Source organism: Oikopleura dioica, chromosome XSR, assembly GCF_907165135.1.
Source record: "Oikopleura dioica chromosome XSR, OKI2018_I68_1.0, whole genome shotgun sequence".
In the NCBI taxonomy this organism is placed as follows: domain Eukaryota; kingdom Metazoa; phylum Chordata; class Appendicularia; order Copelata; family Oikopleuridae; genus Oikopleura; species Oikopleura dioica.
In genome coordinates, this window is record NC_137294.1 from 3,061,395 (window position 1) to 3,084,653 (window position 23,259).

Below are 23,259 nucleotides of genomic sequence, written 5' to 3' on the forward strand. Positions count from 1 at the left end.
GCAGACAGGAAAACGGAAATTTAAGTTGAAATTATGAAAGCCTGTATTTGATTTAGTATTGTCAATAAATTTGGCGAGAATCGGATGAGCGAGTCGCGAGTTATTCAAGTTTTCGCTTAAACTACAATGGAATGTACAAATTGTACAAATTATTCGTCCCGCGCTCATACGCGCGGATTCGTCCCACGCGGTTAAGGGCTTCGCTTTATTTTGAAAAAGAACTGATTCATAAAATCAAGCACCATTGTATGTTTCTTCAGTTGTCTTTTTGAGCCCGTCTTAGCCAGAATGTAGCGAGTGCAATCAACGAGGAGTGTACCAGAAAAGCGCTCAGATGAACAAGTATTTTTATGAGCTGAAAGGTACTTTGGCGATGGCGAGAGATAAGAGTGAGATTCTGATAAATCTAGACTTGCCAGAAGAGAAAAGAATCGCTCTGCTCAAAAAGGCTTTGAGGGCCGATGATAGTGGCGGTTCTGACACCGAAGATGACGACTTGGCTTTCAACTCTGACGATGAAGAAGTTTTAGATTTAGAGATTGAAGCCGTCGAAGCGGAAGCAGATGCAGAAGACGCAGATCAGAATGAAGGAGCGTGATACTAGAAAGACTTATGTATCTTATACATTGAATAATATTGAATAAGTCGCGAATAGAGGAATCGGAGTCGTCCGCCGACGAAGAAAGTGAGGGAGATGACAATGAAGACATCGAGTTTGAAGAAGGCTTCATTGACCAAGACGAAGACGATAGTGAAGGCGAGACTTGCAAAAAAGTTTTTTCAAATTTGACAAGTATAATTTAGACGACGATGCCATTGAAGACGAGATCGAAAACTCAGAAGCGAATTCCAATTTTAGCTCGATGCAGTCTGATCACGGCGATTCGGACGCAGTGATTGACGAAATTGAGAAATACAACTTTTTGTATGTTTTTATTTTTCGCGTCGTTTTATATGCTTGAAAATTAGCGAAATGGATTACTTCTTTCAAGAGAACTTCTTGATCAGCCACGTGTTAGACTACACGTATGGAGATTACCGCTCTGACGAATACGACAGATCTGGATTACTGTAACAACGTCTGAATAATAAATGTTTCTCGTGTGACTTTGCTTTAATTAGAGACGGCGCTGATGATTTCCCGGAGTCTGAAGGGACAGGAATGAATGAATCGATCGACCAGTTCCATTACCAGGAACATGTTAACTCCGCGAAAATTATTTTTTATTTCTGTAAAATTCGTAATTAACGCGCAAAGTCAATCGATCTCTCTTTGGATGATGGTGGCTCCTGCAATTCTAAAATCTCTCTCGTCTTTCGTTCGAACGAATGGGAAGCTACTTTCACAGCAGGGTTCGAGAAAGTAGTGTTCATCTGAGAGACCTGTTCTATCTAATATAATATTAGTAATATTCGTGAACCTTTGAACAGACTGTTCAAACGGCCTGAGCCTTGAATCAGGTTCGATGGGGGGAAGCGAAGATTCTACCGCCGAAGAAGCTTCCCAAGAAGATGCATAGTTCGAGAAGCTGTGTTGCGTTTATAAACACGTATCCATTTAATTTTTCTAATTAGTCGTTTAATCGGACACTTGCAAAGTGAAAATGCGGATTAACCCGCCGACGGCAGTAATTCCCACTAGGCGACACAGGTACCCGTCGCATTCATGTCACTTTTACCAAGGACGCAAATTTGGCGTGCGCCGCCATCTCCATTCAAATTTACATTTTTTCTCGAAGTGGAAAATAGTTTTCTGTCAGGCGAAATACAGTAGTTGTATTTGGAAGTTTAGATTTCGGCGCTTGGGATGGCTCCAGGTAGAGGTCAGTGATCTGAGGAGTGGTAGGTCGTAAGCGGCGCGCGTATTGAAGATTACAAGCCTGCCTGACAGAAAGGACAATCCCCCTCCTTTAAGCCGCAGGAGCCACTCGACTTACAGAAACTAGGGCCAGGGAAAACAACAATCGCGAGCGTCGATTATTACGCAAGCTCATCAATTTCGATGGTGAGATCATCCGGGCGCTCGATTGGGATCCGGCCAGGATGCGCAAATCTGAGTACTCTTTCAAAGGCGTGGGAAACTCTTATCAGTGGCTGGAGCTGGCGTTCGGTGCCGCTGACGGTGGCTCTGGTGGCGCAGGATGAAATGGTATCCGCAGTGAATCACGCTCGGCGACTTTGAAATGAAGACAAATATCACCAAAATTGAGGCTCGGATTACGCCAAATCAACCTTTGTAATCACTCGGAAGGCCGCCAGATTGATAAGGACGGCGCACATGCCGCGCCGCAGCACCAGCACCGCCGCCACTACCACTCAGAATCCTTCCAAAAGCCGCCCTCTCCAAAAAACTAGTCGGGTCGGTACGGGATCCGTAGTTGGCAAATTGGGCGCTAATTGAAATGAAGATATCTGATTTAATGTTCTCATGCAAGTTGACTTTGATGAAACGAAAGCCCCACAATTTCGAGTTTGTGGCTAATCAATTCGTTCCAACAGTGAGGAAATGTACTGTAATCGGATCGCGCCGAGCTGACAGGTAACCCGCTGCTAAAGAAGCTAGAGAACGCCATTGTTTTTCATTTCTCTCGTGGGAAGAGAGCATCTCCGCCCGCGGATTACCTGATTCACCACCGCCGCCAAAATGCACCCAGCTGTTTCCCTAGTGGAATGTAAATTGACCGGGATTCGCGATCGGCCAAAAACAGGTACGCGACAATGTGTGCTTCCAGTCCCACGTTGGTTAGTGAAGCGATTTCATGACAATGGCGGCGAGCTCCACGTTTAGATTAGCCACTGAGGCACAGTCTTTAGGGAAGCAGCGAAACATGTCCCTGGAAGGGCTACATCGTCAAATCTTTTGATACTCACAATGCTCCCGCGCTTAGAGCTGACGAGCTGAGCTGTTTTCACCAAAAACTCAAATACAAAGCACTCATCCGTCAAAAGCGAAAAAGAAAATGACCGTTCCAACAAGCGACAAAGTACCAATGGCACCAAGCTCAAAGCCAGGCGCCGCCGTAATTCCGCTGCTTCTGTGAGAACTCTGAAGACACCTCATACGGAAATTGATCCTCTTTGGATTCTTGGAAGTTCGACGCGCGCCGCTCACACTTCCATCAGTCATGTGACCTGTCGCTTGCAATTTTTAAAATTGACGCGCGTTTTCCTGTTCGTGCTTCTTTTTCACGCACCAAAGCCTGCAGCCTAGACTTAGTGTACTTAGTCCGACCAAAATCAAATCTAAACTTGGCGCTTCTCGCGTAGAATTTATTGAGTGAAATCACCAGACGGTTTTCACTGAATAAGCATGCCATAATCTGTGGAGACAAACAAGCAATCGTCAGATTAAGTAATCTAAGTCGTCTTATTACGAATTTACTCCATAGAAAATCTCCCGCGAGGAAGAGCCCCTCATACTTTGGCAAAAGAAAATGTCTCAAATGGACATTTAATCCGCTACGGAGCATGACAAACGTGATCCGACTGTATATGCTAGTATCAATAATGGAGGGAGAATCTGAAGGGCGTGAACAGCTGGGCGTTACAGCGTGAAATCGGGATCAAATGAGCAAGAGCGAAATTAACAGAATTCTTCGATTTCGAACGAATTGCAATTTGGAACTGGTTCAAGTACAAACTCCAAGTCGAATTCATTGATTGCACTCCCGGATGATCCGGAGCCACACGCTGCGAGCGCATCAACATCCGTTTTTATCTCCCTCTGGATCATCCCCACTGAACGAGGCAGCTCAACCGACGCGACTGTTTATGTCTCCTATCGCTCTGAGACGGGACATTGTTGATGATCCAGACTGCACCATCTTCCTGTAGTTCAAATACAAGCTCTGTTGTTGTCATTTCTGTTGCTCGAGTAAAGATTAATTAGCATTTTTTGTGGTTGCGTTAATTTTCAAATAAAGAATTTGAGAAGCAAAAGCTTTACGTTGCAGTTTTTCCAGAGTACTTGAGTCTACACATGGCAATTAGGGGATGAGTTCAATGGAGCAGCAACAATGAGAGTGTCACAGTGTTGGTTTAGCCGTTCCAGTTTCTAGATAAGGATCAGGAAGTGAGCCACGTTCGGATTTCCACTGCGACACTTCCACTCTCCAATTTCCCAAAGAGCTCAGTTTACGTCGCGGTGAAGCAGCTGGAAACCATTCCCTCTTGGTGGAGCAGTGGTGCTCCTTCTCCACTGTGGAAAGCGGCGGCTGCGATTGGCTGCGCGATTCCCGACGTGTGCGCCGCCACTCGGCTAATCCAGCTCCCCTCTCGACCCCCCGCCATCCCTTTTGATCACTCCGGCGCCTTTCTCCTCCCTCAGCACGGAGCTTCCGGAAGCGAGTTTAAGCTGACTGCAACTGACGGGATGTGACTTCCAGTACTCGAAAATCGAACTTACATTTTCCCAAGTCATTCTTCAGTTCTTAATCCAACTAATCCTAATCATAACGATTTCCACTCTCATCTTTTAATGACCATATAAAACAACTAATAAATCTTCTGTCCTAGTTTTCTCTTCCAACAAAGTTTCTTGCTTTCCTGAATGGAATATTTTAGGCAGGTCATAATTGCGTGTTGATATGGGATGAGTTCGGAGCGGCGCGGACAAAAGAATCACTCATGCAAAACATGGTGTTAGCGGCTAAATTCGTATTTTTCTTCGCTAAGCCGTAATTACGGTGCCGTGAAGGACGGCCAAGTGTGGATGCGCACCGATCCAGATCGAAATTTATTACAAAAGTACTCGCGCTGCTTTCATCTTGGGATTGTTGGAATTTCGTCAACTGGTGATAAACATTAACCACCCTTGTTCGTACTAACGTCTTTTGTTCTCCGTCCAATTAGGCGATTTCGCACGTAAATCCAAAGCGTATGGAAATAAAAATCGTCCAAATCTATTGGTGCATCTTAGAAAGTATTCAAAGGAGAGTCGAGAGAGCAAAAAATAGGTGCTTCTTTGAGAATGCTTTTATGCTTTCATTTGAAATTTTGATGGAAAAAACTCCAACTGCAATCATCTTATCACAGTCACGGCAAATAACAGTAGTCGATCAGTTATATTTTTAAAAGATACAGATTTTAAGAGCTTTATTAACGCTCTTAGTGTTGATTGCATGATTGGGCAGGTAATGGTGGTGGTGGAGGTTTAAAGCTAGGGAAGAGACTAGTCGTGTTGAGGAGAGAGCGATGGCGCGCGCGAGTCCCGTTTGGCACTTCAGGAGTTCCTGGCTTGGACTCTGGGCTGCTGTGGCGCCCCCGTGCGCCCGATCCGATGCCGACGGGTCCATGGAGCATCCAGCCGCCACTTGAATTAGTCCTTCTTGTTTATACTCAGATACAGAAGACATAAAAACCTACCTGCCTTTTTCCGAGAGCAACATCTTTACGAGAGCTTTTACGAAACTGCAGCGATGAGCGAGAACGGCTCCGTCGACGAAATCAAGGTCGAGGAGATCAACTACGACACAGATGCAAACAACGAAGTCGCCATCAAGGCTGGCGATGGCGCGGAGCTAAGTGAAGGTAAGTCTTTTTTTCCACCTTTGTAAATTGGATATTGACCTTGTCGTTGACTCGGGCGCCCGTGGGAACTCCTTCTGAGATTTGTTTTCCAGCAGAAAGTTGTCCCAACTTTGGTGATTAATTGGAGCTAATTAGGAGTATAATTAATTAGCGCTTGATTCCACTCTCGGACACTTCGGGAAGCGCTTATCCGCCAGCGCACTCCTCAAAGTTGTGACAATTGAGGCCCCTTGAGTATTTATACGTAAGGCCGAGTTTATCAAAATATCTGGAATCTGTTTTCACTGTCGAGTAGGCTCAATACCAACAGTGCTTCGTGTAAGAGGTAATCTTGAGATTTTCGCGCGAGCAACTTCTATCGCTATGTCCAGCTCAAAACAGTGGAAGAATACGGCATGCGCAGTGGGCCGTACTTTGCGCGTGAGAACTTGAATGGCCCATAGGAATTTCGTTCCTTATTATTATTTGGGCTTGTTGAGGTGGATACTGGTCGAAATGCGCGTGAAAGGAGCCTCGGATCCGGTGCTGCCAGTTCTGGCCCACTCAGCCATTTTGAGCTAATAATGATTCGCATGTGAACTTGACACAGGAGCCGTGAAAGTGGCATTAATTCGAATTCCTGGGAGCGTTTCGTACTGATACTAAATGATCATTTGCTCCATGGGTGGTGCTCTTTATTGAGTTTTCCCTTATCCCAAATACCAAGCCCGTCGATATCGCTGGAGAACTTCTCGAGCTCACTGACGTCGTCTGCAGCTCTCCCATAATCTCTCATTTTACTAATTAGCCGTCTCGTCGACGCAATGTATTTATTATGTAATTGATTAGATTTTTGCCAATGCAATATTGAACATAGCCGATAAAAAAGGACGATTGTCTGAAGCAATCTTTACTCGATCATCACTAGTCCTATATTGCGGAAGTGGACTCTAGGGATTCGCCATTTTTACGGTTTATGAATCGATTAATAATGTTAACTTTGAACAACGGCGAGTAAGCCGAGTCCTCGTCTTGGAGCACAGAGCAGGGAACAATTGTTATGGATCTGCGCGTTTTCCTCGAGTCCCTGTGCGCGATAATCCAGGAAACAACGAAATCGTTAAATTTTTAATAATCGGCCCCTTTCCCGCAGAAATTCCAGCAAATGAGTTCTCCACGGATTCTGAAAATTCCATCCTTCGCGCGAAAATCCGACAGCTAATCGGACATGATAACGAATCGGTGGCGCTGCGAGAGACAAAAAAAACGGATTTGAAGCACTTTAGTGGAGAGTATCCTAAATCGATTAATCCCTAATTAGACCAGGATTAAAATTCGATCATCTGATGATATTCCACAGCCAGGAGCCGGTGCTTCAACTTTTTCTTTCATAACTCTCGAACTCGAGATTCAGATCACGCGTGATATTCATTAATCATTTCGACGTAGCGAGGGACAGAGTTCAAAAATTTTCGGCTCCCGGGCAGGGGAGCGGCGGCCGGAGGGATTTGAATTCAGAATTTCTAATGAAGCTTTCCTACGCCATTTTCGCGCTTTTTTCGCGAGCTGTGTAATGACTAGCAGTCAAGTTTCCTAATTACGGCCCTATTGGCGTAAGTTTTATTGGAAGCCATAATTACGATTTTACAGTTTTCCTGATTTGCTTTGAAGCGCCAGGTGCTTGGCTAGGTGGTCCTGGCTAGATCAGCGCTCAGGAGACTAGATCAGGAGACGGAGATCCCGCGGCTGAGCTCATTCCTTGGATAGAGCCAGAACACGTGCACCTGTGGCGGCGCTAGAATGTGAGCACTTTGATACCTCCGCCTCCTCTGAACTCAACTCGTTCCTGCCAGAGCCCGGGCCAAGCGTTTCGTCAGGAAGCGGACGCGTAACTCAACTCGGAAGGAAAAATAATTATCCCCGCGTCCGGAAAGCGAATTGCTATAATTAACACGGCAGAAATCAGTGCTAGTGTCCAGAATTCGCGCGCTTGCTCCTCTCCACCGCCGAAAAAATGCTTGCTTTGCTCAACACGCGGAATCTTGTCGCAAAATATTTGTTTGGCTCAATTACCCCATTTGAAGGCTTATTTCGCGCGCTGAAAGAGTGATCTTTGCCAAACTGTGATCTTCTTCTAATCACAAGACGTTCTAAAAGCCGGCATTTCTAATGCTCTTTTTGCACCAATCCATTTTCATCAGAGAAGATGGCGCCGGACTTTGGAAGTGGAAAGCGTCGGACAAGGAAACAGCGCCACCATTGGAATGCGGCGGGAGCGGATTGGGCGCAGCCATAGTCTCGCTGAGGAGCGCCGACTCCTTCCCGCGTCTCTCCGAGCTGATCCCGAGACTTTCTTCTGATTCTTTGTCTTGTCTGTTGAGCGCTGCTTTTACGGCCGTGTGGAGCAATGCCGGATCAACCGGACACGCGTAAAATCGATAGCCCCAATAAAAGCGTCCTGGAAAACGGAAGCTCGCTGTCTAAGTCCCAGGGAAATCCACTTTGTCCGCAGAATCACCTTGTAAGCCGAAGGTTAACCCTCCCGTGTCCTGATCCAATCGAAAAGTAAATTTTGTACTTCGCCGGGTTAATTATCTAAAATTTTCGGAAATACTCAAATCGTGCATCCAAATAACTCGGAAAAGGGAGCAGTGCTCATTTTGACATTCCATTGTCCGAGTTCTTTTCGCTGGAAAATGTGGAGAATCGTATTCGGCTCCTGGCCAGTTCTATGGCTTTAACCGCCGACACCAGATGCCAACACCACCAATTACAGCACCAACAACAGCCGCGCCAGAATCGCGCCGAATTCCGCAATTTCTATTTTCACGGATTGTTCGCATAGCAGGGCAGCGCTGGAATCCGACTGGCGCACGCCGAAATACCCCAGCGGTTGCCAACCAATTTTCTTCCTTGACGGCGATATAGCCTTAGTAAACTTTTGATAGCTGCTAAATCAACAGCGGCTTCCGTGGGACTTGAATTGAATCTGCGCCGGAAATGGCGTTTCATTTCATGGGAGCCACTGTCGACTACTTTCCTTGGAGTGTCGATGCTCTGCGCCCAGCTCGAGCGTTTTGGGACAATTGAGACGAGCACCGGAAGCCACTTGCTGGTTCCGCTTGTTGTTATAATTGCGATCCATCACCGTTGTTGGTTCAAAACTTTGATTTGAAATCCATTAGATTAGGGCCAGCCTGTAGATGTAGCGGGAAGATGATCCGGAACTTAACGTGAATGATGAATGAGCCGGTCGTGTTCCAAGCATCACTGAGAGGGCTCCAGCTGGGCACGACTCAGCTGGAGCCTTACATATATCTTTACATTAATTATGGATGCGGCTATATGTTTACAAGTCAGAGTAAAATGTGTCTTGATCCTCTCTGTCACGGGCGGCGCACGTAATGGATGAAAAAAGTCAGAATCCATTTAGCTAAAAGGTCTAGGGGTGCACCTGCTAATGGATGTAACTCCCCGTTCTCCGAGAACGGGAGAAGATAGTTGATTCAGTAGAAGGAAACTGAGACTGTCATAAGCGGGTCTTTTATCCGGATCAGGCTCAGATCGCGGTGACAGGACAATTTCGGGTGGAAGGTTTCGCTCGATTAGAGAGGATTAAGAACTGGCTCTCCATATCTGGCCGGGGGATTGTATATTGAAGTGTTTGTTGTTTCGCACGGCTGCGAGTAGCAATTTCGTCCATTGCGAACAATTGGCACCTCCACCGAGCTCCATCGTCTAGCCTATAATTTGGGATTGAAATCTCCTTCCTCCGATTGTTAAAGCCCCGGGCCGCCCGTCGCAGATCGCCAAGAAAACAAAACCTTCGTTGTTACAGCCAGAGCGCTAACTCCACAATCGACAAGCACACACAAGCACGTGCAGCGGCAAATTATAGCTCCCGCCGCGCCACGGTTACAACTTAAAACACGCACAGCATTAGTATCTGGATTCGTCTTTATTGAAGTTCACTCTTGGAAAAGACTATCAACGCAATGCGCGGCGGGTTAATCCCCTACTCATTGGGATTAGCCGATTTGCAGTTCGCCACTGTTGCGGCGCGCCCCGTCGAGATCTCCACCAAAGCTTCTCACCTGTTGATGTCTTTGATTCTCCCACTTTGAAGTGTTGTGTATTCCCCGGTTATCCGTTAATTATCAGCCACTGACATTTGCTTTTAGACAACGAGCTCAACCGAAAGAATGGACGAAACTTGAACCTCATCAAGTGCGAAGAGTGCGGCCTGATCTGCGCGGGACAGAGCCATTACAACGTGCACATCCGATCTCATACAGGTACAATCTACAGCATAAGCAACTAGTTCATCAGTAACACGCGATTTCAGGAGAACGGCCCTTCAAATGCGCTATTTGCGGCGTGGCATTCACGCAGAAAGGAAATCTCCGACGTCACTACAAGATCCATAGCGACGAGAAACCTTTCCAATGTCCAATCTGCTCGTATCGATGTCGTCGACGTGACGCGCTCAACGGACACATGCGCATTCACTCAGGTAAAGTTTTGGAAATCGGAGGCCTTTAGAATCTGCCCGGAGTCTGAACCTGTCAAATCTGAAACTGCTAAACATTTGTTCTGCGGGTGGGCCATGCACAAACAGCGCAACACGGAAAGAACAGAAGGGGAAGTCACACTTCCCGCCGGAACACGCGTCAACACATGACCACATTATAAGCTAAAGGCGCGTGGCCGGCTTCTTTTTCGCGTTCCGATTCTAGCGTCGAAATCAAAAGGCGCCACGGCCGGATCAAAGGGACTGGGATCAGGGAAATCACTCGACGCAGGAATGTGTGTTTTCAGATGTAGGTGATGGACTTAAGCGTGTAAACGAGCGCCGGCTGTCGACCTACAGGAGATATAGAGAGCTTTACTCCAAAATTACACTGTCTTTACTTTCAGCTTATTTTTTTCATTTTTTTCTTCTTTTTTTTTCGCGCGAACTCACGCGTTTCCCAGCGAAATTCACACAGGAGAACATGCCGAAGAGGTGGCAATTATCGCGCTGCTAAACCTGTAACTGGAATTGCTCACATAGCGCTAGAATATCCCAAATATGCGCCATAAATAGCCAGTTTCCCAGGGCCGCTCAGAGCCCCAAACAAAAGCGTGTTTGGAGTCGCGTAGATCCTCGGAAATCGGCGAGATGGCGGAAGACATAATGAGCCGTTATTAGCACTCGCCAGTGACGGATTCACGTGCCTAAGTGGCGATTTTTACGCGCGAGGAAAAGCGCTGAGCCAGGGAAAAGAGAAACCGCTCGATCATGATGGTGGATGCGGCGGTGGTGCTCTGGAGGTGTGAGGTGATAGATGCGATCATCCAAGGCGCGCGAGAATTTTCGGAATCTCGTATTTTTGATCGATTTAAGTTGAGCAACCACTAATGGAAGGTGCGAGGCGCATTCCGACGGCGCCATCTGCGGTGCACTTTCGAAACATTTACACCTCCAATTAGGGACTCTTTGAAAAAAGGAATCACACACCACCACCGCCGCCGCCAAAATTTACCCTAATTGGTACTCTCGCCGCACTCAATTAGTTTCTCCTCTTTCTCAACGCCACTCTCGACTTCGATTTCGAATGCATATTCTCGGGTTAAGTATTTAACAATTGTGCGGAGCGCCCGGATGATCCCTGGATCTCAATTAGGATCGGTGCGTGTACGTGCGATCTGCCAGGTGCATGCTCATGTCAAACTTGGGACTAACTTCTGACTCCGGGCTAATCGGACTTGCGCGGCTCCTCAATTCGGCGCTGGGGAAAGCTTCTTTTGGAAGCTGGTAGGGCTTAGCGCCGGGCTCAGTTTCAATCATCATCCGATACAATCCTTAATTCGTCCCTTGAGTACTATTGAGCAAACGAGAACTCGCCTCGCATTCGGGGGGAAATCACAGCTCCCGACATTTGATCCCTTCTAATCGATTAATTTCAGACATGCGGCCTTATCGCTGCTCTTACTGCGCCCGCTCGTACAAGTCACGCCAGTCAATGAAGGAACACGAATATCAATGCCCGTACAAGTCAGACCCCGTCCAGCCTACTCCACCAGGTAGTAAGATAGTAACAAACACTCAAAAAAATACATTTCTAGGATCAGAAGGATTTCCTTTCCAGAACGAAGCAGGTCTTCGAAATCCAATGGCACTTCCTTGCCCTCGCCCATCTACAAGTCAGCCAGCACCAGCGCTAAATCAACTTGGACAACTGGGAGCACGACCACCAGCATATCCACCAGCAAACATCAACGAACTTCTAGCCCTACGAGCGCGACTAATGGCACCCGGAGCACCTCCTCCACCACCACCTCAAATTCGACCAGGTTTTCCTGGCTTGTTTGGCAACTCGATTCCTCCAATACCTCCTACAACAACTCCATTTAATGTAAGCTGTAATTGGTTGTGCATATTAAATAATGATAAATTCTAGCCTGAAAACCACCGCAACGGAGCAGGTATGGGCGGAACGCATGCGCTCGCACTTCATATACGTCGGCTTCTGGCCAACGCCGTACAACAGCAGCAGCAGGGTGGAATCAGAAACCCACTTGAGAAGTCGTCCTTGTCAGAGGCGACGCCAAGCTCGCACTCCTCACACTCCTCTGCCGAGGACTCAGGCCAGGTAATTAAGGTAACTCGTTAGAGAGAGGAGGATCACTTAGGACATCAAAATACTGAATGAAGACCGAAAATAGAAAACTCTCCATAATAATTATCTTTTTAGTTTTCGCCTACTGAGTCGAAAATCAAGCCAACCGATATCAACCAAAATGTTGCCAAGATCCTTGCAAACATGGTCCAGCCCCAAGCCGATTCTCCTCTTATTCCGGAGTCACGAAAGCGACCACACTCCTTCGAGTAAGTCTTGTTATTTATTTATCTATAAAAATCTATTTTCGATAATTCCGCGAGTATGTCCAAACTGTCGTAAACTTTTTTTTCAAAAGGGCGCTCGGGCAAGTACCAAAGCAGTTAACACGCGCCAGGTGTTCCTTCAATCGCCCAAACTCTCGTAAACTCCGACATCAATTATTAATTTACCTTTTTACTATACGTTATTTACGGGAGGTGGTTTTTCCCGCCTCTCTGCCCGGAATAGAGCTGCTTTAATTTCCTAACACCGAATTCCTTTCATCGACGCAGCTGCTTTTTTTAATGGGGCTGTTTCTTTTAAATATTCTTCTACAAATCATTGATGTGGATTCTCCTACTTTGAATTTGAAAACTGTCAAATTTAATTATCAATTTTCAGAAGCGAGCCAACTCCGAAACGTATGCGCTCCCCAAATCCAACAAATTTGAACCTCGCCGACTCTTCCAAAGACGATGAAGTTTTTGTCAACGAATCGCCTCTGGAAAACTCTGTTGTCGCCGACGTCCCACCAGTTGATGACAACGAGGACGTAGATGTCAGTGTAGAGCCACTCGACGAGAGCAAAAACGAAATTTCCAGCGTTGATTCCCAGTCGCCCCTCGACCAAATCGCACAAGACGAACATATGGAAATCAAGGCGCAGATAAGCGTCTTCAAAAACGGCGCCAAGTTGAATAGCTGGGAGTGCGAGACCTGCAACTGTATTTTTCTCAATGAGGTACTTGCTATTGTCATTTCTCTTGACTAAATACGCGATTCAGATCACTTATCGAATTCACATGGGAGTCCACATGCATGCCGATCCACTGTGCTGCAACTCGTGCGGCAAACGTTGCTCCGACCAGCAAGAGTTCCAAGCCCATCTAGTTCACCACCAGCATGTTAATAATACGGTCCCCACTGCTCCAAAAGCAACCAATGTTGTCTGACTTCCTTAATGCTAAAAAAACAATCGACCCTCCCACAGTACTGTACATTTATACTTTGACTTAGGATTTCTATTACTGTCTTGACTGTATTTTTTCAACACGATCTTTCATGCGTTACTTTGAGTTTCTTTCTTTCAATCTTTGAGACTAGAAAAAGTTAGTATTGCTGGCACACATGGAGATACCCTGTCTGCATCCTTATCACCCGGCCAGAGAAAATGATAAGATAACACTGTCGCAGGAAACGACATTTAGTAGGCTTGATTTATGTCAAGAGAGTATTTCAGGCTAAGGCTTTTAATTTGAACAAAATACGTTGATGGGGACTTTTATAGCCGAAAACAGATCACTCTGGCGGGAACCAGGAGAAGAATGCTCACGAAGAGGGTCAGTTGTTAGAAGCATCAGAGAGGGAATATCCAGTTTCAGCTCTAACAATACAATTGCCTCGTCTACTTTTTCTCGCGTCGGGCTACTAGACTCGATGGTACTTTGCTGCATGGGAAACTTTTCAGATTCGGACAGCTCATCTGACTCTGACGAAGACGGAGGCAGTGATACCGATGATGGTTCTGAGGCTGAATTTGATATTCTTCAGGTGGAAAACTTAAGTTCATGCGTTACATGATAGTTTTAGGAGGACATTGTGCAAAAAGACGAAGAGTCCGAGCTCGAAGACGACGGTGGAGACAGCGAAAGCAGCGATGACAGACACCTTTATGATTTATATTTAGCAGCAGAGAACCAAAATGCTGCAGTTAAGAGTTCAAAAATTACGCATTGAAAAAAGAAACATTTAAAGAACTTGAGATCAGATGAAGAAGGCTCCATCGTTGATGTGAATGAGCAAGATGACATGTAAGGAGCTCTTTTAAGAAGTTTTAGAAATTTGACAAATTTGAGGTTTCTTAGAATCTTTCAAGACCTCAACGTTCGTATGGAAGAGTATGACGATGAGGATGATTATATCAGATGTAAGGGGTTTATTCGTTTCTTCACGAGTCGCGACTGTGATTCTTTAAGACATGGGTGAATTGGAAAAAGAAGAGGTTCTTCCAGAAGAGTCAGATGAAGAGGTCCTCTCACACAAAAGCAAAGGTATAAGAAACTGTTCATGCTTCATCTATTCTCAAAGGAAACTCCTCCGTCGAAACTTTTGCGCTTTACAGCTCCGATGGTGTTTGCAGCTACGAGAGCACTACCTCCGGCTACTTTCCTGATTACTGAAACTTTCAGTCTGAAAGAGAAATCTGCAACAAAATCTTACTGATTCGTCTTCCTCTGTATAATTTTGTGAATTGAAATACCAAAATAAATATCAACAGCTAGGAATCGACGACTGAGTTCACTAAAGATAAAAAAGAAATCAAAGAGGAGAATTGTCAATAATTCCGAGTGGGAGTTTTGAGTTTCTTGAAGATAAGTTTAGTCCTGTGACAGGATCATAAGAGTAGTAGTAAACAAAAAACTCCCCATAGGGAAGAACTAGCCGCGAAGGCGAGTTTTTTTTGGCCACGTTGGCTAGTAAATATATGTTTCGATGTATTCTTTCGATGCTTCCATGTTTGGTTTCATGATTCGAACTCTCTACTTTGCGATTGTTACGCTGGGGTCTTACCAGCGGGCCACTCGGGGTCAAAAGCTGTACTGAATAACGGTTGGTATGTGTTAGCGAAAACAACCCGAGCTCTTCATTGATCATAACCGGTCGCAGCTGTCTTAGACTCGAAGCTACCTTAGTCACAAAAGGAGCTTGGTTCGCTTAGATTCGGTTGTTTTGGATGTCTGTGGCGGTTTTGGACCGAATAGTAGATCTTGGTGGGGATTTCAAGGTAATATTAAATAAAAATTTCGGAATAGTTTATTTCTTCAATAATTTAGAACTGGAAGACAAGGAACAGATCCAAGTAGATTTTGAGTGAGTCGCCAAAGTAATCCAACTGTCCACGGAGAGTTTCTAAACCCTCCGTTGTTAGAAACGTGCCGCAAAAATCAACCTAGAATGAATAATTCAGCACTGTTCATTAAAGGCTCAAGCTTCTCAAATGTATTAATGAATAAAATAACAAGCGTGCGAGATCAGATCATACCTCTATTCCCAAACCAGCAAGAAAGGACTCCACCGATTGAGTCTGAAAGAGAGATTTAAAAAAAGGCAGATGAGCAAAGTTGCGCAGAAGGTAAGAGCTTCCTCAGTACTTACGGGAGAATCAAATGTCCAGCAGCATTGGTTTCCAATTTCCACGATTTTGTCGACCACTTTTCTTGAAGAAAATAATTTTCTACTTAAAATGAAGTTCGGAAAAGTACCTTTTAATGTCCTGAAGGAAGTTGTCGACCTGATCAAAAATGATCTTGACAAGCTCATCTCCTTTGACAACAACGCTATCATTGCTAGCAAGCACTTCCATTGCATTTTCGTAAGCGTTTTGGAAGTCATCGAATTGGCTTAAAAGCTCTACCCCCACCAACTGGCCTAAAATGGTTTGAAAATATCGACGAGATGCAATTTAAGATATTATTTGCGATTTTGAACCTTTGAGGAGAATCTGGGTGACGTTGAGCAGCGCAACACCGTCAAAGCTCTGAGCTTGAGTAGCTCCAAAAAGGAGGCAGAAAAAAGCACTTGCTCTCATAAGTTCCTTTTAATCGTTTTGAATTGAGCTTTCCTACTGACTCCGGCTGAGTTATAACGGGAACAATGTCGAAATCAAACAGTCGCATTGAAAAGAATAACGCAACAGCTCGGAAGTTCTATTTTACTAGTATTTTGACGATCGTCTATATTTCTTGACGACAATTTGGAAAGACTTTACTCATCATCATTATGATTATCACGTGATTTTAGCATTAATTGTCGTTGACGACATTTATGAACACAAATATGGACATTTTGAGCGACCACGGACAGTTGTTTTTGCTGTCAATATGTAATTTTATCATTTAATCAAATTTCTGTGACACATTCCATCGAACGCAGGTTTCGCTACGATCAATGAGATGCGTCCCCGCCCGAGGATAGTCCATTAGTTCTACTCGTTCAGCTCCAGTTCCCACCCCTAAAAAGTCTTACGCACATTTTTTATAAAAAAAGCCTACAAGAACAGAAATAGGTAAATAAAATTGAAAGAGCGGCCCACGTTTTGCATTTTTCTGACATCACAATTACTCCCTTGGGAAGATCGTTGCCCACTGGATGAACCCTGAGAGAGGATTATTGATTAGGGCGTCAGATTAACACGCACTTGAACAGCAACAAAATAACAACATCTCATTCATTCATTCTCTTCAGGACATGCAGCGTGACGAGATAGTAGCAATAGAGAAGAAGCCAGAAAATGAAGAAGAAAATCTTGACCAAGGACTTTTCGGTCGCTTCCTCGGTAGATAGAGAGTTTGTTCTATGGCTTACGAACTCTTTTAAGTTTTCATAACCACAATTATTATCATCGCTGGCTTTCCAATTTTCATTTGGAGCTGCGTCCAAATCGTGCAAGAGTACGAACGAGCAGCTATTTTCCGCTTGGGTCGGCTCAAACAGCGCAAAGCAGTTGGACCAGGCCTTTTCTGGATCAACTTTTTCACCGACACCTATATCAAGGTACGATTTAGCAAAGACCAGGTTGTCAATTGACTGTATTTTAGATCGACTTGCGAACCGTTTGCTTTGACATCCCAAGCCAAGAGATTCTGACCAAGGATTCCGTCACTATTCGTGTCGATGCGGTCGTATATTACCGAAAAGTGGAGCCAACCAGGTCCGTCTGCGAAGTGGAGAATTCTGATCATTCTACTGTAAGTATCTCAAATTTGGAAAAAATGATAATCTAAATCGTCAGAGACTTCTGGCACAAGTAACTCTCCGAAACACTTTGGGCACTCGAACATTGACGGAAGTTCTTTCTGAGCGAGAGTCAATCAGCGACGAAATCCAGCAAGCTCTTGACAGTGCCACAGATCCATGGGGAATTTGCGTTGAACGCGTCGAGCTCAAAGATGTTGTTCTTCCGGCACAAGTAAGAGGACTTTCCAAAAGCAAACTTTCTAATACGCGGTTTTCTAATTTATATTCAGATGCAACGCGCGATGGCCGCAGAGGCAGAAGCCACTCGGGAGGCGAAGGCCAAGATCATCCAGGCCGAGGGAGAGATGAACGCTTCAAAAGCCATTGCAGAAGCTGCCCGAGTCATTGCAGAGTGTCCACAGGCGATACAGCTTAGGTGAGCTCGGATAAGTTTGCTTGAAGGTAGCTAAACCAACCTAATAGATACTTGCAAACACTGACAACAGTCTCTGCTGAAAAGAACTCGACAATTATTTTCCCAATTCCGATCGAGATGATGTCCGCTTTCAACAAATCCGAATAAGATTAACCTTCCCTTGTTCAAAGAAGCAATCCCTGCAGTGCTAGACTCCTCGTTAACCCTCGCCTTGCTCACTTTCTCACTAATTCCAAGCTGTAATAAAAATATCAAGCCACGATCTTATTAGTTTCATTGAAAAATGCTTCAGTTTAGCAAAAACTCAAAGCACTTCTTTGATAAAAAAAGCAATAATTGCTTCTTTGTAATTTACAAGCAGCTTTGACAGCTAGTTCCTTTGATCTAACAGTACCGAAAATGATGAAAGCTGGACAATCATGATTATCCCAATCTGCTCAGATTTTATCATTTCCGGGAGATATAAGGATGGATGGAGGGGAGAAAATTTCAAAACGATAAAATGAAGCAAATTTAAAAAAGAGTTTTCGATGAACGATTTTTTTAATTGTTCACCGAAATTTATTTTTTAAACTTAAATTGGGTCACGAAGGAAAATTTTCGGGCGCAGCGAAATTTTTCACAAAAATCTTCTAGAGCAGTTTTTTGCTATTGAAGAAGCTGAAAATGCTGTTTCTGTCTCTACGAATCCGGCTTCTAGAGCGATTACGTATTTTCAATCACAAATCACTTAATTTCTCGAAAAATCTAAAAAAAACAAGCAACTGATTTCCTTTTTCTGCTGTCGATTGAATAAAAAAAAAATTTCTCGTCTGAAAAAGTCCCTTAAATAAGATTTTTTTGAGGCGCAGATTTTCGGCATTTTTCGTCAAAAAGTCCCTTTTCTTGGTGTCCCTTATTTTGGACTCCGGCTGTATAATAAGTTTAAGTTAAAACAAATAAACTTAGAATCAAATCCCTTTTAATAAAATTGTCAGCTACGTATGGAAAAACGGCGATAAAAAATGTTATCAGTGTTAAAAGTTTAATTTGTAACCTTCAGTGTTTGATCAATGGGAATTAATAGTCCATTGAGCCCGTGAAAACTGCTAATTGCATTGGTTGCTTCTTGTCAAGAAGTTCTTGAGGTCCACGTGGTAACTGATCGGTATGCTAGCTTCCAAATAAAAAGGCCAGCTTTCGTGGAAGGTGAGAAGGTGCCCGGCTGATTATCCAATATTCTAGTCGTGTGGCTCATTGTTTTCACCGCAAAAATTTCCGAGATCAGAGGCGCGCACTCGCACAGCTTCGCCAATCACGCAACTTCCAAAACCAAAATTACTTGGCTACCGGAATATATAAGCCGCTTTCTGAGCCATGGTCAGGCAGTCGAACATTTTCGAGCACAGGCTTCAGATAAAAAAGGAAGACAACGAGGAGAAAATGAAGGTCAGCGCCGGTCTACTTGCCATTTCAGGCGCCATTGATGTAGATACAAAGAAGGTTCCTCCAAGACATCCGCTTCAGAGACTTCATCGATTGACCCAGTTTAGGAAAAGAGTTAAAAATGGTGATTATGAAAGAGAAATTCAGAGATATCACCCTGCAGCTTTTGACTCTTGAAAAGCGCAGAAATTCTCAACCAGTGGTTCGACTTTTTGCCATCTAAAGATCTCTGGATCGGTAAATTTGCCGCAAATGCTGCCAGAATGCGCACTAACTTCGAACGCGGTAATTCTTTTCAATGGCAACCCAGTGAATTATAATTTTAATCAAGGACAGCAGCGTTGTGGGTTCTACGATCCAAGTTTGCCCCACGGTGGACCTTTTGACCCAGATGAGAGATTTTTGGACGGCGAATTTGATGACTACGAGGACTTTGAATTTGACGAGCGATACGATCGAGAAGACCCTTGCAAAGGTAAGACCGAGTTTAAGAAGATGATTTTACAGGGCGGAACTCTAGGTTCTCGTCAAATCACGACTGGCTATCGAAAATGGGCACAGCGTTATCTTTCCCAATGCTCCGGACAGTCCCGCTACCGATTCCAGGTATAAACTTCTAGCTCCTCTTGTTTTAACAAACCCGTTTCAGATCAAACGAATGCACAAGTGGCGCAACATTCTGCATGCTCACCTGAACAGACACACTGGCAGCGCCTGCCCAAGACGCGAAAGTGACATGGATATTCTCGACTCTCCTCTCATCTGATCCTGCTTTCCCTGAACCTATTTTTTACACTGCTGGAGCATCGAACCCAGCACACGGGATTTATGAGCTCCTTTTCTACGAAAACTTAGTTGGTGGTAATAAATAAATGTACATTTTGGACAAAACTTTCTTTTTCCTTTATTTACAATTTCAAATATTGCACATTTTCAATAATAACTTAAATTAATCTCTATTTATTTCTCCGTTGAAATCACCCCGTCCAGCTTTTTTGAACTACCGTATGCCTAAAAAGAACAAAGCTAGAATTCAGATCAAAGACAAGAGAACTGACCCATCTATCTCGTAATAGACCTTCTCTCTTATAAGCGCGTAGAATTCCGGCTCCGAGTCAGCTGGAGCTATCGTAGCGGTAAAGGCCCAGCCAATATGACTCTTGCATTTGGGACATACGATTATCGTCCAGTCATAGCCAGGAAAGAACGTATCTGCTGAAACGCGAGCTCCAACAGGCAGCACATCCGCTTCCCTCACTGTCAGAACTTCAAACGGTATCTTGTGAGGATTGACGAACTCTTGAAGCAGAATAAACGCGCTTTTTGAAGTTTTCATTTTCCGAAAATTTCGCGCACTTCTATTTTTTCTACTAAAACTTTTCTTGGGAAGGACTCGTTTCTTCTACCAACTGCTTCATCGCTTCTGACAGTGATCACCTGATCGAAAGTTGTGATGTTCTCGCCGCAATATTTACAAAATACGACCACGTCGCCACTGGCAGCAATAGAGCAAGAGCACCACTGAAGCAATAAGATCAGGAGCAGCCTTATCATTTATCTGAAAATAATGGATGGAGAAAATGAGGAATCGATTTGTAGCTTTTCTTGCACATGTTATTTAGTAGAAGAATGAAGATGAAATAAACGGGTCAGGGAAAGTCAACAAAGTGCAACTACTGTAGTTAGTAGCCATCATCGTTCCAATCGACTTTTAACTCAGGAAAGGCTTCTTCAATCGCCTTGGCAGCTATCGAATGATCTGGGCGACCAAAGCCAATTGAATAGCCGTAGACAGTGCATTCTTTGGGTGTTTTTCTTATACGCCCGCCACCGATGCATCGAACTAGAAGCATCAATTCAAGCAATAATTTCCTAATCTAGTTATGGACCTTTTAGTCCAAGTGCTTCGAGTCCAGGTTGTTCAATTTCCAGGACGTCTGCGTGATAATCAGCTTGCTCACAGCCACGGATGATTATTTTAGAGATATTTGTCGACGGATCCGTGCATTTTATTTGAATATATTTGTAGACACCAATATCGTCTATTTTCACTGAAAAGAAAGAAAAACTAGCAACAGTTCAATTAACAGAGAGCTACCAGTAGGGACGGCATCGAGCTTCGTCGACATTGCAGCGCGGGAAATTATAAGGCGGCGAAACACGATGCTCAATCTTAAACGAATAGGAAAAGTATTTCGCGAAAAATAATTAAATACATTTAATTTCTACTCAGTTTCAAAGAGTTTGTACGCTTGTTCCAGATTTTTAAGCTGCGACACTTTTCCTTGAATTCGGCCGTCTTTGACGAATCCTTTTCCGTCCAAGACGTCCAACACTTTCTTTCCCTTTTCTTTGATGATGTTTTTGTCTCCAAGGACGGAGACGTTTCCGCTATTTTGACGGCCGCATGATAAGAATACAATTTTTCCCTCCTGAAAAAATGACGATGTCACTTTCTTTGTTTTTAAAATACTGAGTACCTTGTTCACAAGCTGGGATAAATTGTCCGTGAGTGGGACGATAAACTCGGGTCCCAAATCCGCGCAGTGGTACTTTAAAATCTTCCCATCAAGGGAAATCTCTCGTAGCGCGTTTTTCAGTTGCTCTCTCTCACGCTTACAGTCCGGCTGTACGTTTGAGTCAGGATTCACGGCTTTCAGCTTCATTTGGATTGCTTCCGCGAGGGTTGAGCCGTACTCACTTTGAAGATTTTTGATGGTTTTCAGGGACGCTTTGCTCGATGATTGAAGATTTTCGATTCTTTCTGGAATTTCTTCCTCTTTGCAAGACATTTTTTTGCACGCTTCGCGGCTCACACTCCAAGAGCCTTATTATATTTTGAGTATTACATTAAATTTGTTAATAGAAAAACCAATTATAATAGCAAAGATGTAACATACTTGCTAGAGTTCTGAGCACTCTTTCTCGGGTACCCTCCTTGTGCCGGGAAAAACCTTGAAATCCCGGCACACGGAGGGTCAAATCCCAAACGATCTAGAAATCCCCTGTTTCCGTCTTTTTAAAGGTTTTGTAAAGGGTTTTTCTTTTATGTTTGGTCAGGGAAGAGAACGATAAAATTCTGGCGATGCTTTTCTATGTACAACTTCATAGGATTTATCAATCTTATATTTGGATAGGAGTCTTATGAAGTTATGTCCATTAAATTAATTTTATCATCTTTTTTTGTCTCTTATGTCGGCCAAGCAGATTATTTATCTTTTTGACAGTATTCTTCTTTTATTTGGGTTAGGGTTAGGCAAAAAAAAATTGAAAGACTGTCTTGAATTATATAACGATTAGTTTTTGTTCAAAAACACTCGATTTGAAGAATTTTTTGGTCCAAATTCAACGGCTTTTTGGGATCTCTAGAACGCCACCCTCCGTGTGCCGGGATTCTCGGCAAAATTCCCGGCACACGGAGGTTTTCCCGGCACACGGAGGGTATCCCCTCTTTCTCCACAGACGAACCAGACGATTCCCTTGCCCTTCTTTCCCTTTTCTTGGTGAAGAAGTTTTATCATTTGCAAATCCGTCAAATTGTCGACATGGGTTCCGCAGCACATGTTCTGATCGATTCCATCGATGTTCACTACTCGAATTGGCCCGGCGAAGTCTTTCGGGAGATCTTTACATCCTTTCCTCAGATCTTCCTTATTTTTGAGAAGTTCGACTGTCACTCGAGTTCGATTCCGAATCGCTTCATTGCAAATGTCCTCCACTCTTTGCACCTCTTCATCCGTCACTGCTCTTGATAGTTCAATAAATGACTTATCTTCGCCGAGATTCCAGCTCGTCGTGGAAGCGTCAAAATCAGCTCGCTCAAAAATCGCAGAAATCAAGTGCTGCCCGGAGTGTTGGCACATGTTGTCGAAGCGAGAAGCCCAGTTGATTTCAATTGAGCATTCCGTGCCCTCTGGAATTCGCTTGTCGCACAAGTGCACCGCTTCTTGGCCGTCCCTTGATTGAAATTTGAAATTAACAACTCAATTCTATGAATGCACCGAATAACAAATGGATAATCCTTAAATGGGATTACCCACAGTAGTATTTACCGAACTGTATACAAGACATTGCTGGAATTGTCACTCCCCCACGATATTTTTCCATTATCTCCTGGTTGTCCACCTCCCTCGGGGAAGAAAATCGTCTCCCCAAGTAACACTTTGAAGCATTCTACCTTCTGGTTTTTGATCTTATACGTTCCTGCTTTTTCTGAGCACTGTTTCACGAAGACTGACTGCAGAGCCCTCAGATAGGGCTCGGTTTGACAACGCCAGGCCATTACTGTAA

General features: G+C 44.3%; 7 protein-coding genes across 8 annotated transcripts; 3 read left to right on the forward strand and 4 right to left on the reverse strand.

Moving 5' to 3' along the window:
• The first annotated feature begins 5,277 nt into the window (after positions 1-5,277).
• Positions 5,278-13,408, forward strand: LOC145707305 (ikaros family zinc finger protein-like). 2 transcript variants are annotated; one of them, XM_081784812.1, is made up of 9 exons: positions 5,278-5,529; positions 9,690-9,803; positions 9,854-10,021; positions 11,458-11,574; positions 11,617-11,906; positions 11,952-12,152; positions 12,246-12,379; positions 12,774-13,113; positions 13,157-13,408. In XM_081784812.1, the coding sequence occupies exons 1-9, from the start codon at positions 5,418-5,420 to the stop codon at positions 13,322-13,324; spliced, it is 1,644 nt and encodes a 547-aa protein (XP_081640938.1). In that variant the 5' UTR covers positions 5,278-5,417; the 3' UTR covers positions 13,325-13,408. The 2 variants fall into 2 exon arrangements, with proteins under 2 accessions (XP_081640938.1, XP_081640939.1); XM_081784813.1 differs by having other exon boundaries at positions 11,952-12,143.
• A 1,759-nt stretch (positions 13,409-15,167) lies between these two features.
• Positions 15,168-15,999, reverse strand: LOC145708271 (uncharacterized). The gene is made up of 5 exons (XM_081785926.1): positions 15,861-15,999; positions 15,635-15,800; positions 15,528-15,588; positions 15,415-15,456; positions 15,168-15,321 (listed from the first exon to the last, which is right to left on the reverse strand). The coding sequence occupies exons 1-5, from the start codon at positions 15,958-15,960 to the stop codon at positions 15,202-15,204; spliced, it is 489 nt and encodes a 162-aa protein (XP_081642052.1). The 5' UTR covers positions 15,961-15,999; the 3' UTR covers positions 15,168-15,201.
• Positions 16,000-16,379: 380 nt separating this feature from the next.
• On the forward strand, positions 16,380-17,799 carry LOC145710480 (stomatin-like). Its single transcript, XM_081788239.1, has 7 exons — positions 16,380-16,437; positions 16,617-16,707; positions 16,750-16,925; positions 16,970-17,119; positions 17,164-17,340; positions 17,399-17,544; positions 17,592-17,799. The coding sequence occupies exons 2-7, from the start codon at positions 16,620-16,622 to the stop codon at positions 17,689-17,691; spliced, it is 837 nt and encodes a 278-aa protein (XP_081644365.1). The 5' UTR covers positions 16,380-16,437; positions 16,617-16,619; the 3' UTR covers positions 17,692-17,799.
• A 1,124-nt stretch (positions 17,800-18,923) lies between these two features.
• Positions 18,924-19,854, forward strand: LOC145707805 (uncharacterized). The gene is made up of 4 exons (XM_081785382.1): positions 18,924-19,254; positions 19,301-19,444; positions 19,490-19,575; positions 19,619-19,854. Exons 1-4 carry the CDS (start codon positions 19,233-19,235, stop codon positions 19,733-19,735), a joined length of 369 nt encoding a protein of 122 aa, XP_081641508.1. The 5' UTR covers positions 18,924-19,232; the 3' UTR covers positions 19,736-19,854.
• LOC145707804 (protein cereblon-like) lies at positions 19,853-20,549 on the reverse strand. The gene is made up of 3 exons (XM_081785381.1): positions 20,360-20,549; positions 20,028-20,297; positions 19,853-19,980 (listed from the first exon to the last, which is right to left on the reverse strand). The coding sequence occupies exons 1-3, from the start codon at positions 20,521-20,523 to the stop codon at positions 19,947-19,949; spliced, it is 468 nt and encodes a 155-aa protein (XP_081641507.1). The 5' UTR covers positions 20,524-20,549; the 3' UTR covers positions 19,853-19,946.
• Positions 20,550-20,554: 5 nt separating this feature from the next.
• Positions 20,555-21,166, reverse strand: LOC145707807 (14 kDa phosphohistidine phosphatase-like). Its single transcript, XM_081785383.1, has 3 exons — positions 21,068-21,166; positions 20,859-21,020; positions 20,555-20,812 (listed from the first exon to the last, which is right to left on the reverse strand). Exons 1-3 carry the CDS (start codon positions 21,096-21,098, stop codon positions 20,652-20,654), a joined length of 354 nt encoding a protein of 117 aa, XP_081641509.1. The 5' UTR covers positions 21,099-21,166; the 3' UTR covers positions 20,555-20,651.
• An 18-nt stretch (positions 21,167-21,184) lies between these two features.
• On the reverse strand, positions 21,185-23,253 carry LOC145707808 (alanyl-tRNA editing protein Aarsd1-like). Its single transcript, XM_081785384.1, has 5 exons — positions 23,022-23,253; positions 22,434-22,926; positions 21,870-21,903; positions 21,450-21,796; positions 21,185-21,401 (listed from the first exon to the last, which is right to left on the reverse strand). The coding sequence occupies exons 1-5, from the start codon at positions 23,249-23,251 to the stop codon at positions 21,195-21,197; spliced, it is 1,311 nt and encodes a 436-aa protein (XP_081641510.1). The 5' UTR covers positions 23,252-23,253; the 3' UTR covers positions 21,185-21,194.
• Between the last annotated feature and the right edge of the window lie 6 nt (positions 23,254-23,259).

What these genes read in the sequence shown, in the direction of transcription:
- LOC145707305 (XM_081784812.1), top strand. Translation starts at nt 5,418, where the DNA reads ATGAGCGAGAACGGCTCCGTCGACGAAATCAAGGTCGAGGAGATCAAC. An exon ending in TGGCGCGGAGCTAAGTGAAG is followed by an intron (nt 5,530 to 9,689) that starts GTAAGTCTTTTT and finishes ATTTGCTTTTAG; the next exon opens with ACAACGAGCTCAACCGAAAG. An exon ending in ACACATGCGCATTCACTCAG is followed by an intron (nt 10,022 to 11,457) that starts GTAAAGTTTTGG and finishes GATTAATTTCAG; the next exon opens with ACATGCGGCCTTATCGCTGC.
- LOC145708271 (XM_081785926.1), bottom strand. Translation starts at nt 15,960, where the DNA reads ATGAGAGCAAGTGCTTTTTTCTGCCTCCTTTTTGGAGCTACTCAAGCT. An exon ending in GCTGGACATTTGATTCTCCC is followed by an intron (nt 15,457 to 15,527) that starts GTAAGTACTGAG and finishes TCTCTCTTTCAG; the next exon opens with ACTCAATCGGTGGAGTCCTT. An exon ending in TTGCTGGTTTGGGAATAGAG is followed by an intron (nt 15,322 to 15,414) that starts GTATGATCTGAT and finishes TATTCATTCTAG; the next exon opens with GTTGATTTTTGCGGCACGTT.
- LOC145710480 (XM_081788239.1), top strand. Translation starts at nt 16,620, where the DNA reads ATGCAGCGTGACGAGATAGTAGCAATAGAGAAGAAGCCAGAAAATGAA. An exon ending in ACTTTTCGGTCGCTTCCTCG is followed by an intron (nt 16,708 to 16,749) that starts GTAGATAGAGAG and finishes AACTCTTTTAAG; the next exon opens with TTTTCATAACCACAATTATT. An exon ending in TCACCGACACCTATATCAAG is followed by an intron (nt 16,926 to 16,969) that starts GTACGATTTAGC and finishes ACTGTATTTTAG; the next exon opens with ATCGACTTGCGAACCGTTTG.
- LOC145707805 (XM_081785382.1), top strand. Translation starts at nt 19,233, where the DNA reads ATGCGCACTAACTTCGAACGCG. An exon ending in TCGAGAAGACCCTTGCAAAG is followed by an intron (nt 19,445 to 19,489) that starts GTAAGACCGAGT and finishes GCGGAACTCTAG; the next exon opens with GTTCTCGTCAAATCACGACT. An exon ending in AGTCCCGCTACCGATTCCAG is followed by an intron (nt 19,576 to 19,618) that starts GTATAAACTTCT and finishes AACCCGTTTCAG; the next exon opens with ATCAAACGAATGCACAAGTG.
- LOC145707804 (XM_081785381.1), bottom strand. Translation starts at nt 20,523, where the DNA reads ATGATAAGGCTGCTCCTGATCTTATTGCTTCAGTGGTGCTCTTGCTCT. An exon ending in GTTGGTAGAAGAAACGAGTC is followed by an intron (nt 20,298 to 20,359) that starts CTTCCCAAGAAA and finishes GAAAATGAAAAC; the next exon opens with TTCAAAAAGCGCGTTTATTC. An exon ending in GTCTATTACGAGATAGATGG is followed by an intron (nt 19,981 to 20,027) that starts GTCAGTTCTCTT and finishes TGTTCTTTTTAG; the next exon opens with GCATACGGTAGTTCAAAAAA.
- LOC145707807 (XM_081785383.1), bottom strand. Translation starts at nt 21,098, where the DNA reads ATGTCGACGAAGCTCGATGCCGTCCCTACTG. An exon ending in GCTCGATGCCGTCCCTACTG is followed by an intron (nt 21,021 to 21,067) that starts GTAGCTCTCTGT and finishes CTTTCTTTTCAG; the next exon opens with TGAAAATAGACGATATTGGT. An exon ending in CGAAGCACTTGGACTAAAAG is followed by an intron (nt 20,813 to 20,858) that starts GTCCATAACTAG and finishes TGATGCTTCTAG; the next exon opens with TTCGATGCATCGGTGGCGGG.
- LOC145707808 (XM_081785384.1), bottom strand. Translation starts at nt 23,251, where the DNA reads ATGGCCTGGCGTTGTCAAACCGAGCCCTATCTGAGGGCTCTGCAGTCA. An exon ending in AATGTCTTGTATACAGTTCG is followed by an intron (nt 22,927 to 23,021) that starts GTAAATACTACT and finishes ATTTCAATCAAG; the next exon opens with GGACGGCCAAGAAGCGGTGC. An exon ending in AGTGCTCAGAACTCTAGCAA is followed by an intron (nt 21,797 to 21,869) that starts GTATGTTACATC and finishes AAATATAATAAG; the next exon opens with GCTCTTGGAGTGTGAGCCGC.